The sequence below is a fragment of the Ceratotherium simum genome, chromosome 13 (genome assembly GCF_057802395.1).
Source record: "Ceratotherium simum simum isolate JZ-2026a chromosome 13, ASM5780239v1, whole genome shotgun sequence".
Taxonomy (NCBI): Eukaryota; Metazoa; Chordata; class Mammalia; order Perissodactyla; family Rhinocerotidae; genus Ceratotherium; species Ceratotherium simum.
The window spans coordinates 27,486,581-27,500,551 of record NC_141912.1 but is presented as its reverse complement, the minus strand read 5'-3'; the positions used below and the strand labels follow the sequence as shown (position 1 = coordinate 27,500,551).

Genomic DNA, 13,971 nt, shown 5'->3' with positions numbered 1-13,971 from the left:
CAAAAAGGTGGCAGGAGAAATGCATATGTTTCTGACACAACTATTTGAGACACTGCCTTCCATGTTCAGGGTTCTTTTAGAGCAGGTGCTGTCATTCCAGGATGTCTCTCTGCTAGAACCCATTGGTTCTGATGATAATATCTAACATATTACATCTTCGCTTCCAGTAACTGGCTGTGACTGAACTCAGAGCTCTTCTTTTCAACTGGATGCATCTTCACCAGTTTTTCCTGTGGGTTTCTACAGACTTACTGGTACATTGCCTGCTTCTTCATAGTACTAGCAGGTACTTAGATCTTCTTTAATCTCATGCGTCCTTTGCCTTATGCTTGTAGTTATCCCAGGTCCCACTGGACTTTCTTCTGTCTACACCACTCCAGGCTGTCTCTGGCCCCATATCTTTCTGTACCTCCCTGACTTTTATCATTGCCCCTCTAGTCAACATCAGATGGTAGACACTGTGGTGGCAATTTGGAATCAACACCAAACCTAAAAAGGGTAGCGTGGTCTCAGTGCTCCAAACTACTCTTCACTCAGGCTTTGAGGGTGTACGGCTAACTCTAAGACTAGAACAATTCTTTGTACAAAACAGGTATTCAGAACTACTATCTGAATAGAATGTTGTCGTACAGAGGATGATAGAAGAAAACCAGTCTGTCATGTCTTCACCAATTTTAGGAAACCTAATCTTGTGGTAGCCAAGATCACCTTTCTTACCATTGCAGAAGCCTCTCTAAATTCAAGGAAGGACAAGATCAGAAACATGAGTTTCCCCTTTAAAGATTGTGAACAGCTTCTATGTAGGACGGTGTTTCTCAGCTAGACTAAAGGTAAAGGGTGAAAAGATATCATTCACTAAGCACCTTGCTTTATTTTTTAAAGAATGATGTTTCTAATACTGAAGATTTAATACGTTACTTTTCTCTTCATGACCATTAAAACATCTTTTATCTCAAATGCTGTGAAATATTGTTCAGATAATTATAAACCACAAAAACAAGTGTGAAACTTGCTATTTTAAAAATTTGTATCAGTTGATGTAAACATTCAAAGTAAACACATCTTTTTTCTTAAAGAGCATTATTTTCAAAAGACATAAAAGTTCAGTTTATCTTTATGGTGTTATGAGAAATGATTTAAGATTCATCTTCCAATAGTAGTAGATACAAAAATGATTCTGCTGGTTTTCCTACTCTCAAACACAATGCAAAAGTAAGGATGTGTAATTAATTTCTTCAATAAGAGATTAGATCACTTCCTGATCATTTTGGTGATGGCTGTTCCTAGAACCAGTGGTTCATGGCAATTTGATGGTGGTGTAAATTTGAATGTGTTGGGCCTTTGGCCACAATTCCTGTCATGCTATAAAATTCTCAAACTAGGGATGTAAAACTGTTGCAAATACATGAAATGCTACGGGATGTAAAACTGCTGCAAATTATGAAATGCTAGTATATTCCTAAGCCAAAAAGGAAAAAAATTGGATTGTTCACTATCTTAAAGTATTGGTGCCCTGAGAGTCCCAGTTTCTCATTACTATAGGGTATCTGACAGGGGATGCTACCTTATAAAGGTAATTACACTCTTTTTATAGAGATGAGGTAGTAATTTAAGCTTTCAATTTAGATTATTAGGTTATTGTGTTTACTTAATAATCATATTCCTCCAATTATAATACACTTCTTTTTTAAGGCTGAAAAAGTGCCATAAATTTATTATTAAGAAATTGTTTTCTTTTAGGGTGTTTGTATTTTATCTCCTGTTGCTATTGCAGCCTCCTCAGGTGTCTCTTTTGTTATCTTCATGAACTCAGAATCACACAATATCAAAGCTGGAAGGTACCTTATCAGTGATCAATTTGGATAGCAATGTCCTTTAGAACTTAATGCAATGATAAAAATGGTCTATATCTGTGCTGTCCAATACAGTAGCTACTAGCCACCTGTGGCTACTGAGCACCTGAAACATGGCTAATGTCATTAAGGAACGGAATGACAGTGCAGTTCTAGACCAACCACTCCCCATCTCCCTCAGTTTACAATGACCTGAGACTCAGAAGAAAAGTGATTTATCCAAAGTTACAAATCCCTAACACACTCTTTTATCCCCCTTCCCAGCAGCTCCTACTGATCACTTACTGCTTTCCTTTCCACTTTAATGTTTTCCTTAGTCTGCTATCTGATGGTTTCCTTTTTTATCATTGGCAAACAAAAAAATTCCACAAAATGATATACCCCCTACTTTAAGATAAAACACAGATAAATATTTAGGCCATTTTATCAGTAATGATGGAAAACAAATACTTTTATCTCTTAATTTTCATCTATTTTAACTTAACACAACACACCTGGTGAGCCTCTATTATATCATCTGCACTTTACAGAAGGGGAAAATGAAGGCAGAGAAAAATTTGAATATCTTGCCTAAAGTCACACACTGAATGGTCAAGTAAAAAGGAGCCAGAGCCGAGAGGTAGAATTTATTGTCTTTCAACCAGGACACATGGTTATCTTAGGCTGCAAGTGAGCAGTGTTATCAATGGACAAGGCTTTCTGAAATAACTATTAATTCTTCCCAAGAAACTGAACTAATTTAGAAATAAAAGGAGGGCTGGCCCCGTGGCTTGGTTAAGTGCGCACGCTCCGCTGCTGGCGGCCCCGGTTTGGATCCCGGGCACGCACCGACGCACCGCTTCTCCGGCCATGCTGAGGCCGCGTCCCACATACAGCAACTAGAGGGATGTGCGGCTATGACATACAGCTATCTACTGGGGCTTTGGGGGGAAGATGGATAAATAAATAAAATCTTTAAAAAAAAAAAAAGAAATAAAAGGAAATTTTATTCAGGTAGATTCTCTGGTGCCAGAGAAGTTTTTAATGATGACTGAAGCTTTGCCTACATTCAGGATACTCATAAGGTCTCTAAGGTAAATTGATAACTAATTAGGCCTGAGAGTCTAAAGAACTTACTTCCACCATATTAGTAGAGCTTATTTGCTGTATGAATTCTTTGATGTCTAATTAGGGCTGAACTTACTCGGAACGGCCTCCCACACTCATCACATTCATAGGGTTTTTCACCTGTGTGGATTCTCTGATGCTGAATAAGACCTGTGCGCCCACTAAAATCTTTCCCACATTCTTTGCATTTATAGGGTTTCACTCCAGTGTGTACTCTATGATGTCCAATGAGATGTGAGCGTTGAATGAAGGCTTTTCCACATTCATCACATTTATAAGGCTTCTCTCCAGTGTGAGTTCTCCTGTGTTTACTAAGGTCTGAGCTATGACTGAAACTTTTCCCACAGTCATCACATTTATAGCGTCTTCTTTCCCTCTGTTGCCACTCTAATCTGCCTTCACTTTCAGTAGCATCTTCAGATTCAGGGTACTGAGAAATGTCTTTGTTGAGCCTGTCATTTATCTTCCCAAGGAATTCCATGTCTTTGGGCATATCTTCCTTTTGAGACAACTCTTCATTCTTAGTCCTGGTTTTATCACCTGTAACAAACAAACAGTACACAAACAGGTCCTATTCTAGGTTTGAGAAGCAAAAAGCCTATGGAAGAGAGAACATGTAAATGTTATAAATGTGTTATAAAAAAATGAAAAGTCATTTTCATGTCAAATATATATTGACATGTCAAAAAATATATCATGTCAAAATATATATTGACAATATAGGGAAGAAATTAAGAAGAGGCCAGTGAGGAAGATAGCAGCAACACTATTTGGGAATATATTAAGAAGAGAGGAAAAGGCAAAAATGTGGATCCAGGGGTTACCTGGCAATCCTGTGCAAAGGCAGAGTGGTAAATGGTAAATGGGGACTATAGATATGCCAAGGATAATTAAGAGGGATAAACAGAGAGATTAGAGAATAGAGATGAGGAGGAAGGTAAAAGTTTGGAGGGAACATGCAGGGGCCTGAAACATAGGTGGTAAGTGGGAGTAAAAGTAACTGGAGAAGATAACGGGATTAGGGAATCTGAGAGGAATGTAATGAGTAGGAACCATCAAAGGAGGGAAGTGTGTATGAAGAAGAATAATTAGCTAAAAGCAGAATGAGAGCATGCAGATCAGGGTAAATGGAAGGAGGAAGTTAAGCAGGAAGTGTCAGTGAATGGTCTGGTGTATGTGCTGGGTTGCATCCTTTTTTCCGAAACTGACGTCGTCGCTATCATCTCCTCCTGCCTAAACCCTAGCTTGGTGGTTCTCATACTTTATTGTGCATCAGAATCACCTGAATGGCTTATTAAAACACAAATTGCTGGGCTCCCCATCCCCAGAGCTTCTGATTTGGTAAGGCTGGAGTAGAGCCTAAGAATTTGCATTTATAACAAGTTTCCTGGTGTGATAGACACAGCTGGTCCAGGGACCACACTCTGAGAACCACTGGCCTAGCTGTTACTCCAGATCCATCTCAAACGCTGTCTCCTCCAGTATCCCTAGTCTCCCAAACTGGATGTGCTCTCTCCCTCTTGACATCCCTCTTGAGGATCCCCAGGTCCTCAACACCAAGCTTAGCATAGAACTTGGCACAGAGCAAGTCCTCAATAAATATTTGTTGAGTTGAATTCTATAAGAAAAGAGCTGTTTTGGTGATTTTGAGGGGGTAAAAAGGTGTCACCTATTGGCGTGCTGAAACCACCATCTCAACAGACCTAGGAATCCCAACTGTGCAATAATCATTTAATTAGAGATAGTTTTCAGTGGTTCACTTGGCATGACGGAAGAAGCAGCAAGAGGCAGCAGAACATTTCACTGCCTGGGCTAGGTATGGAAAACACTGGCTCTGGCCTAGCTGAGTGCCATGATTTCATTCTTCATTGTCATCTCCATGTCCCCTTCCTACCAAATCTTCCTCAATTACCTTCCTCCTTACAAACACTTTTTTATCAGGCAACAGACTTTCTCAAAGTTTGGCTATTTGCTCTAAGATGACATTGTTTTGGAATCCTAAATGCCACATTATCTCTGGCTAGAAATTACAAGGACTAGAGCCAGAACATCCAGATTCCAGTCCTGGGCCTGCTGATAATTTTTATATTTTGGCAGATGATAACCATTTTGGTTTCCTTATCACCTCTGTGCCCTCCTCCTTGCCTCTGTTTGATGTGATGAAGGAATGTATGATAAAGCATTTGTAAAAGCACAATGTGTGACCCGAGTATTGCTAAGTTAGTAGGGTAGTAATCATCAAGCAAACTATGGAAATCAGAAGCACCCCATACCATTAAGAAGTGTTCTCAAAGATCAACATAATTGGCTCAACAGCTTCTTTTTACATACTGGAGTCACTGCTGGTTGGCTTTCCTGTGGCTTATTGATGATGATGAATAAAAATAAAAAAAAGAAGAAGACAAAGAGTTGGCACCAATGCTCATTTCACTGCTTTCACGGTCCTCAAGATGAGTCTCTCTCCCATAACTTAAGGAGAAATCTGGAGAAAAATCTCTCACCAGGACTTCAAAAGACATTTTTTAAAAATATAGGGTCGGTTTTCCTTGGTCAGCAGTTCAAATTATAACTTTCTTCCTTAGATTTGCGATTGAACAATGTAAAGAGTATTGTATGGAAACTGTCAAATGTGACCTTTTCTCATCTCAGGGCCTGCAGTCTACTTCTTGGCCAACTGGAGTTTCAGGGCCTTGTTTATGTATCTCTTCCGAGTGCCAGCTAGTCCCAGGCTAATAGGATTCCAAGAGACCTCGTTTCAGAACTGACAAAATTAGGAATATTTGGTTCTAGCATCTTCTGCCAGAGCTGTTCTTCCAATGTTATTTTGGCACATGTAACACCAAGGGTCCTTATCAGTTACAATTCCAGATAAGTCCAGCCCTGCTGGTCACTGAGATGAGGATAAGTCCACAAAGACCGTTTGATTACCATGTGTACGACATGCTTGACAGTCTAAGGGGAGAAAGGACAAGGTTAAATGATGAATGAAGTGAAACTGGAACAGAGTTAGGGGGACAATCACTTATTGCTAATGGAGAGAGTCAGTGTTGTGGGTTAAGAGCATATCCAAAAAGTTCTCTTTGAAATACTTCAAAATGTTACAAAGAATCGCAAGATACTCAGCTCTCCAAGTTCTTCTGTCATATGTAAAGATAATTCTGTATTAAGTGACTACTATTGTAATTCCCAGTTATATTTATAAAGACGAGTCCCATGACCCTAGCCAACAGCTAATACTAGCATGATCTTGCTGGTACGGATACAATGAATTTTTTTAAACAAGAAATACTGCATAAAAAACAGACTCTCTGTTTAACAATAAACTTATTTTAAAAAGATATTGGCTTTTTGGTACATTATCATGATGGCTTTTAAAAACTGTTCTGGAATAGCAGGCAGGAGTGCCAGGTTCTGATTGTAATCTCAGCTCTGCCTCTAACTCCTTATGGAGACTTGGACAAGTCACAGCCACTGTGGGTATATTTCTTCAACTGTAAAATGAGGATTTGGACCAGATATTACACACTTTTAATAAAGTTGAGAGGTACTTTTTGAAATGTATGTGTTGTGATTTCTGCAGGGTTTTTGGGGGGTGGTGGTGGTGGTAGTGTTTTGGTGGGTTTTGTTTGTTTTTTGCTTGTCTATTTCTTTGGTGTGGAGTGTGGTGGTGGGGACACAGATAAAAATTATGTAAGGTTGCTGGTGGTGTACTTTAGAAAAAAGTCCTATTTATATGGTTCAATGTAGACAAAATGGACTTCCCTAAGAATTCTCAGGGCTCACAGGATAGTTAGATTCATTAAGCATCTTTCAGTAGATTAGATTAAGAAAAGACAATTCATATTTTAACTGTATACTATTCCCTTGAAAAGCTATTTTGGTAGCAGCACATGTGTAAGCCTGTACAATTTTAGGTATACGAAGTGTGCATTTTTCTGGACTTATGCTAACAGGAAACAGAGTGAAAGTAGTCCAGAAGTATTTATAAAAAAACAAGGAAAGACCATCTAGAATTTAAAGTGTTACACAGACAAACCATTAGTCGTAATCAATAATTCTGTGTTCTACATGCTAGAATTAATTTAGCACATTGACATGTTAAATTATTGTGACCTATTTTATGAGTCTATGTCCTGTCTCCTCCCAAAGGTGGGGAGGGAAATTTCTTATTTTATGCCTCCTCACAGAAAAGAGGTGAAGGCTACACATAGTTAAGCTTACTAAAGCTTATTAAAATGGTCTGCATCTTTTAGCTTCTGCCTCAAACTATTCTTGCTAAGACTACCATTAACTTCTAAATGCCAAATTCAATGGACTCTTATCAGTCTTTATCTTGTGTCCTATTAGTAGCATTGGCTACAGCTGACTCCTCCCTTGTCTTCAGTGACACCACCCTCTTTTGCCTCACTTACCTCTCTGACAGTCCCTGCTCTGTTTCCTTAGAGAATCCTCTTCTTCCACCCAAACTTCAAATGGTGACATGCCTCAAAATTTTGCATGTGGCTCTCTTCTCTTTTTACTTTATACATTCTTCTTGGTCAACCCATCTACACCCATGTCTTCTACCATCTACCCAGGGATGACTCCCAAATCTCTTATCTCCTCCCACACCTTTCTCCTATATCTAGAACCATATTTTAAACTGCATTGCCTGCTGGATTTTATTTACTTGGATGTTTCACAGGCACTGCAAATTCACATGTATAAAAATTGAATTCACTCTAACTCTTCTTACACACAGATACATCCCCCTTCTCATATTCCTCTCAATTACTGACACCATTATCTACCAAGTTGCCCAAGCCATAAACTTGGATTGTGTTAATATATCCCCCCCAATATCCAATCAGATCTGTGCATTCTACTTACTAAATATCTCTTGAATTTTCCCCTTCCTTTCTGTCCAGCCTATTCCCACTCTGGTTCACCAACCTCTATAGTTGAGAGTGGTCTCCCCCAACCTCCCTTGTGTTTATATCTTTTCTCCCTCCTATAGTTGTGTGCTCATTCACTTACAGACTTTGGAAAATAGAGAAGAAAAAAATAAGTCACCTGTGATTTCATTATTTTGAAATAACTTTTCTACATTTGGAGATAATCCTTCCAATCTTTTTCTTTTAACAAAATGGAATTATGGACAGTGATTTTTACAAATCTGTGTCACCCACTCCTCTATTTAAAACCCACAGCTTCATCTGATAGCATGAAGTTCTGGTATTCAAGAATCTTCACCACTGGCCTTTGATTTTCCCTCCTACAAAATTCTCCATGTCAAAATCAAACTCAGAGCAGTTGCTGTTCTTAGAATGTGTTATGCTCTCATGCGTTTTTTTTTTCCACTGTTCTCTCTGCCTGGAATGTTCCCCCTTCCCACCCATCTCATTATCTCTGCTCAAGCAAACCTACTCTGCGATACCTTTGCGGGCCAGACACAGGGATAGCTATCTTTTTTCCTGTGGCTCACAGTGTATTGTAACTGCCCACTTCTCTGCTTCTTGAAGAGAAGAACTTAAGTGTCTTATCTTTGTATTCCTTACCTCTAGCATGGTGCCTGGCATATAGCTGCTGCTCAACAAATGTTTAATGAAAGAGCAGTGAATGAACAGAATAGGGGGTCTCAATCTCACCTCTAAAGCCAACCAGTAACCAACACTCCACTTTAAAAGCACTGAAAGACTCCTTTAAATTATACATAATTGAATGCTAGGCTCTCCAGATGTCAGCTAGGAATATCTTAGCTTAAAATAATTTTTCATACTAGAAAAATCACCTGGCAGGGATCTTAGAGAATGAGAGAACCATACTGATAACATTTAAAGTAGTGAGAATGGAATCCAGAAAAGGCCAGAGTATAAAATACTGCCCAGGGGAGGCATTAAGGACATAAGAGCCTCTAGAGAAAGGACAGGGAGCACTGAAAAGAGTAGAGTTTGGGTAAACTGGGATTTAAAGTTTGCCCACTTTTTAGTGTAGCCTGGGGATACAGTAGACACCTTGGTTTTTAACTAGAGAGCTGATTAGCGGGATGGGGGAGCAAACCAAAACCCAAACCCAGTCCACCTGACATGCAGAGAAACAAAAAAATGCCTGCTATACTGACTGATTCTTGCTCTCTCTTCCATACTTCTTTCAGCATGGGGGATATTATGGACTGAACTGTGCCCCCCAAAATTCCTATGTTTTAGCTTTAACCCCTCAATACGTAACTACATTTGGGAAAACGGCCCTTACATAGGTAATTAAGGATAAATGAGGTCATCAACATGGGGCCCTAGTCCAATAGGATTCGCGTCCACGTAAGAAGAGGTGGAGATACCAGGAGTTTGCATGCACAGAAAAAAGGCCAGGTGAAGACACAGCGAGTCTGCAAGCCAATGAGAGAGGCCTCACTAGAAACTAACCCTACTGGCACCTCTGATCTTGGACTTTCTAGCCTCTAGAACCATGGGAAAATAAATTTCTGTTGTTTAAACCACCCAGTTTGTGGTATTCTGTTCTGGCATCCTTAACAGACTAATACAGGGTGACATACAAATTCTCCTGCTTAAAATGGAAATTTAAGGGAATTTGAAACTAGCATCATCAAATAACAACAGATAGAAGTATAAGGTATTATTAATTTGAATGAGTATTTAAATCTCATCCCCCAGCTGTTGGGCCAAATAGCAGCTTTTAAGTCTAATGAAAAACTAAAATATAATTCTTTCTATGATGGGCCAAGGGTAGGAAGGAGAATAAGATCTTCTACAGTGAGGTGGAGGACAAGCAGGAAAATTTGAAAAGGAGATGATAAAAGTGAGAAAGCTTCTCTCTAACCTAAGGAACCACCTCTTCCCTCATGTATACAAAACTCTTGCTCCTTACCATTCCTTTGGGGCTCCCCAGATTCTTGCTCCTGCTGGGTCTTCTTGGGATGGAGTTGGACAGTCAGTGACTCATGTGGCCTTCCCAAGGGGGCCAACTTGTCCAAAAGTATGATCTGTCTTTCTGAATTGGCTGGGTCCTGGGAACAATGAAGTATGATTGGGTTTGTAAGGTAGATTTTGTGCAAGAACTTCAGAGAAAAGATCAAAAGAAGCATCTGCCAGAGACTGAGGACACAGAAAAAGGGACAAAAGCTCATTCAATTGCAAATGGCAATAATGACTGAAAAAGAAGAGACAGAGGCTAATCTGTACAGTTCAGGACACTGGAGAGTGAAATTCAGTGTCTCTTCTCACAGTGATCTGCAAAGGTCCAGTCATAGTCTTGGGACTTGAAAAGTATCTTAAAAATCATCTAGGCCAACTTCCTCTAAATGGGGGCATTTCTTCTCTAATTGTGTTGTCCAATATGATAGCCACTAGCAAAATGTGGTTATTGAGCACTTGAAATATGGCTAGTACAAACTGAGATAAATGAAGTGTAAAATACACACCAAATTCCGAAAAAATACAAAATACCTCATTTTTTATACTGATTACATATTTTGGGTTAAATAAAATATATTTAATTTCACTTGTTTTTATTATTATTATTATTATTATTTTTTTTCGAAATCGGGGTGAGTTTATTATGAGCTAGGTTTGAGGACTAGCCCAGGACCTTTATTCCCCAAGGAAAGAAGGACACCAAAGAAGTGGGGCTTACAGAGTGGTTTTATAATGTCATGGAACAAAGACCATATGTCACATATGACGGGAATGTCCCTTTTACTACTGTCACGGGATGCGTAGCTGGCACAGCAGGTCAGTGGTCAGCAGGTGAGCGGTCACGAGGTGTTTTTATTTTTTAAATGTGGTTACTAGAAAATTTTAATTACATATAAATGACTCACATTATATTTCCATTGGAAAGCGCTGTTCTGTAATATCCTTGACATTTACTTGAACCCCAACTTGAATACTCCTATGGAAAGGGAGTTCTTTTTATAAAGTAGCCCATTTCATTTATAGGTAGCTATGAATGTTAGAAAATTCTTTGTTTTCCTCTGATACCTATTTGCCTTCCCGTAATTTCTCAGTGATCCTAGCCTTCCAAACTGACACAGAATCAGCCCAGTGCCTCTCTTTACTCAACCACCCTTTAATTATTTGACACTGGCAGTCAGGTCCCTCCCTAAGCCTTGTTCCTCTCCAGAGTAAGATATTAAATACCTTCAGGTGTTCTTTCATATGTCTTTTGCTTTGGCCTGGTCCAGATACCCTCATCTCTCACAACCAAATGACTGCCCCCTTCTCACCTGCTTTGGAGGTTCATCAAGCTCTCTCTCCAGATCCTCCAGCACAGTCACCGCCTCCTCTCCGGTCTCTGGATGGTGCGCCTGCACCCATGCTTGCAGTTCCCTAGGAAGGATGCTCAGGAACTGTTCCAGCACCAGCAGGTCTAAAATCTGCTCCTTGGTGTGGTATTCTGGCCTCAGCCACTGGCGGCAAAGCTCCCTGAGCTGAGTAAGAGCTTCACGGGGTCCAGGTGCGTCCTGATAGCAGAGCTTCCTGAAGTGCTGCCTGAAGAGTTCCCTTCTGTGAGGACTGTACTTTCGTGAGACGGAGTCCTGGCCGCAGTAATGGTCTTCTGCCTTAACCATTAGAAGTCCTTTTTGTTCCTCAGGTTCCCGGGCTGTGGCCATTCTGGGCAGTTTTTCAGATTAATCCTCTGTCTGCGGTTGATTCCAGAAGAATCTCTTAGAATCTTGTCTCAGAGAAAAAGTTGTTACCATAGAGAAATGACAAAAGCTGCTGTGAACATAAACACTAATGAAGGCAAGCAACCAGCGTTGAGTAGAAAAAATAGTCTCATAGGTGGCCGTCAAAAATAACACTAAAGCAGAGGCATGGATTTGAATCCGGGCTCTACCGTGTAATTTAGAGCAAGTTACTTATCTAGACTAGAATTACAGATCCTCATGTGTAAAATTATCATGTTTCTCATAAGATTGATGTGTGGATTAAATGAGAACGTATGCAAAGTCCCTGGCCTGGCAGCTATCACTAGTATGGACTATATAAACCTTAAGTATTAACGGCTTTGTTAAAAGGCTCTTTCATTTCACAACGTGAGATGCACGAGTCCCTAGGATTCGGTGGTTGTGGGGTACGTGCGCCAACCCAGGTAGGGGGTTAGAAGGATGCCTCCGCAGAGCAACTCACAATGAATGTTCCCCTCTCACTCCGTTCTCTCTCGGAAGGCCGGCCCAAGACCTCTCCTGTCGGAGGAGCGGGGGAGGGGACAGCCCGCGACGGGGAGGTGTGCAGAGGGGAGTGCTGCAAACCACAACTATGTCCTGCCCCCTCCTCTTCTCCACCCAGGATGGGGGAGAGACTCACCTCACACTCGGAAAAGAACAGGTGCCAAAGCTAGCGTCCTTCGGCCGGCCCCAAACAAAGGCTGAACTGAAACCGACCAATCGGCGCCCGGCTGCTGTTAGCCGGCACTTCCGGGCCACTCTAGGAAGCCTCGCCTCGGTGGCGGCGGCCGGGCTCCCTCAGCAGTCGTAGTCGGTGGAGGATCCGGATCCCGTGTGTTTACCTAATTCGGCTGCGGGTCCAGGAAGCCCGTCGTCTTTGCTCTTTTTAAAAAACCTTTTCACTCTCAAGACTTTTTTCTGTTTAATTATTAAGTAATATGAATAAGTAATGCATTCACATGGCTCAATATTTAAAAAGAATGTCCCCCATCATCTAGTTTTGATAACCAATGTTTTTCGTGACATATATAAGTATATATCGTACTGTAAATATATTACGCAGCTATTTATTATCCTCGCTTTTTCCCCCTCTACACAAATGGTAGCACTTTGCTTTTTTTTAACTCCTACCAATTGATTTTGGAGATTGTACGTAAAGGGCTTCCTCGATATTGCCTTTTTTTTTAAACAACTGTATACTATCCAGTTGTTTATATGTGCCATAATTTGTAAATAAATACCCCATTGATGGTGATGTAGGTTGTTTTCAATCTTTCCCTTTTCAAACGCTGCTGCAATAACTTACTGTGAACGGACATTGTTTCTCATGTGTAAGGATATATCCATAGGATATGTTCCTAGAAATAAAATTACTACACACAGAGTAGAGGTGTTTGTACTTTTGTTAGTGCCAAATTACCAATCATAGAACCCACTAGCGATGTTGTTTACCTATGCTTGTCAACACAATGTTATAAAATATTTTGATCTTTGCCAATCTGATGGGTGAGAAATGCTTAGTTTTTTTCTCCCTGTGTCCCTTTCTTAGGCAAATATTGCTTAGTCACATACTATGCCAGCCACTGTTCTGGAAGCTGGAACTATAAAACAATGCCCTTGCCTTCATGGAATTTATAATTTTGTGTGTGTGTGTGTGTGTGAGGTAGGGAGGCAGGCAATAAACAAGAAAAATATATAGTGTATTAAAATTAATATGTCCATACCCCTTGATGCAGCAAGTTAACTTCTGGGAATTATCCATATAGAAATACTTATACAAATGTTTGAACATATATATGAAGAACATTGTTTAAATTGGGAAACCCAAATGTCCAACACTTAGGAATTTCAATTTCTATATGTCCGATGATTTTAAAAACTAAAAACTAAAAGATGCCAAAGGCATATTGAGTAAAAAAAGTAAGTTACCAAACAGTATGATATGATGGTTTTTGTGAAACAATTATCTTAAATGTATTCTCAATGATGATCACTTGGGGTATACTTACAGAGAACTTGTACTTTATACATTATATATTTCTGTAAAGTTTTAATTTTTTACAAAAATTTGCTACTGGTATAAACAGGAAAAGATAATTGTTTTAAAACTCCATTTATTCTTCACAACCTACAAACAGTTTTCCTGTTTGGGGAATGTCATCGATATCCCTTTTCTCTGTGTGAAATTCTTTGCCTGACAAGTCATCTTGTAAAAGGGTATAACTCCTTTAAGATGAAAATCAGATCCAACTTCTCTATGCTTCTGAAGGGCAATTATAAATGATCAAGTAAACCTGGATGGAATATTTAGGTAATGTAGAAATGAATAACTCCCCAGTAAGCTTT

The 13,971-nt window shown here is 39.8% G+C and overlaps 1 protein-coding gene across 2 annotated transcripts; it reads right to left on the bottom strand.

The window, feature by feature from the left end:
• Positions 1 to 848: 848 nt before the first annotated feature.
• Positions 849 to 12,329, bottom strand: ZSCAN16 (zinc finger and SCAN domain containing 16). 2 transcript variants are annotated; one of them, XM_004441768.2, is made up of 4 exons: positions 12,266 to 12,329; positions 11,182 to 11,630; positions 9,825 to 9,963; positions 849 to 3,500 (listed from the first exon to the last, which is right to left on the bottom strand). In XM_004441768.2, exons 2-4 carry the CDS (start codon positions 11,566 to 11,568, stop codon positions 2,980 to 2,982), a joined length of 1,047 nt encoding a protein of 348 aa, XP_004441825.1. In that variant the 5' UTR covers positions 11,569 to 11,630; positions 12,266 to 12,329; the 3' UTR covers positions 849 to 2,979. The 2 variants fall into 2 exon arrangements, with proteins under 2 accessions (XP_004441825.1, XP_087294301.1); XM_087438175.1 differs by lacking the exon at positions 12,266 to 12,329 and adding an exon at positions 12,089 to 12,259.
• Positions 12,330 to 13,971: the final 1,642 nt, after the last annotated feature.

What these genes read in the sequence shown, in the direction of transcription:
- ZSCAN16 (XM_004441768.2), bottom strand. Translation starts at nt 11,568, where the DNA reads ATGGCCACAGCCCGGGAACCTGAGGAACAAAAAGGACTTCTAATGGTT. An exon ending in TTGATGAACCTCCAAAGCAG is followed by an intron (nt 9,964 to 11,181) that starts GTGAGAAGGGGG and finishes CATTGTTCCCAG; the next exon opens with GACCCAGCCAATTCAGAAAG. An exon ending in TGGGGAGCCCCAAAGGAATG is followed by an intron (nt 3,501 to 9,824) that starts GTAAGGAGCAAG and finishes TGTTTGTTACAG; the next exon opens with GTGATAAAACCAGGACTAAG.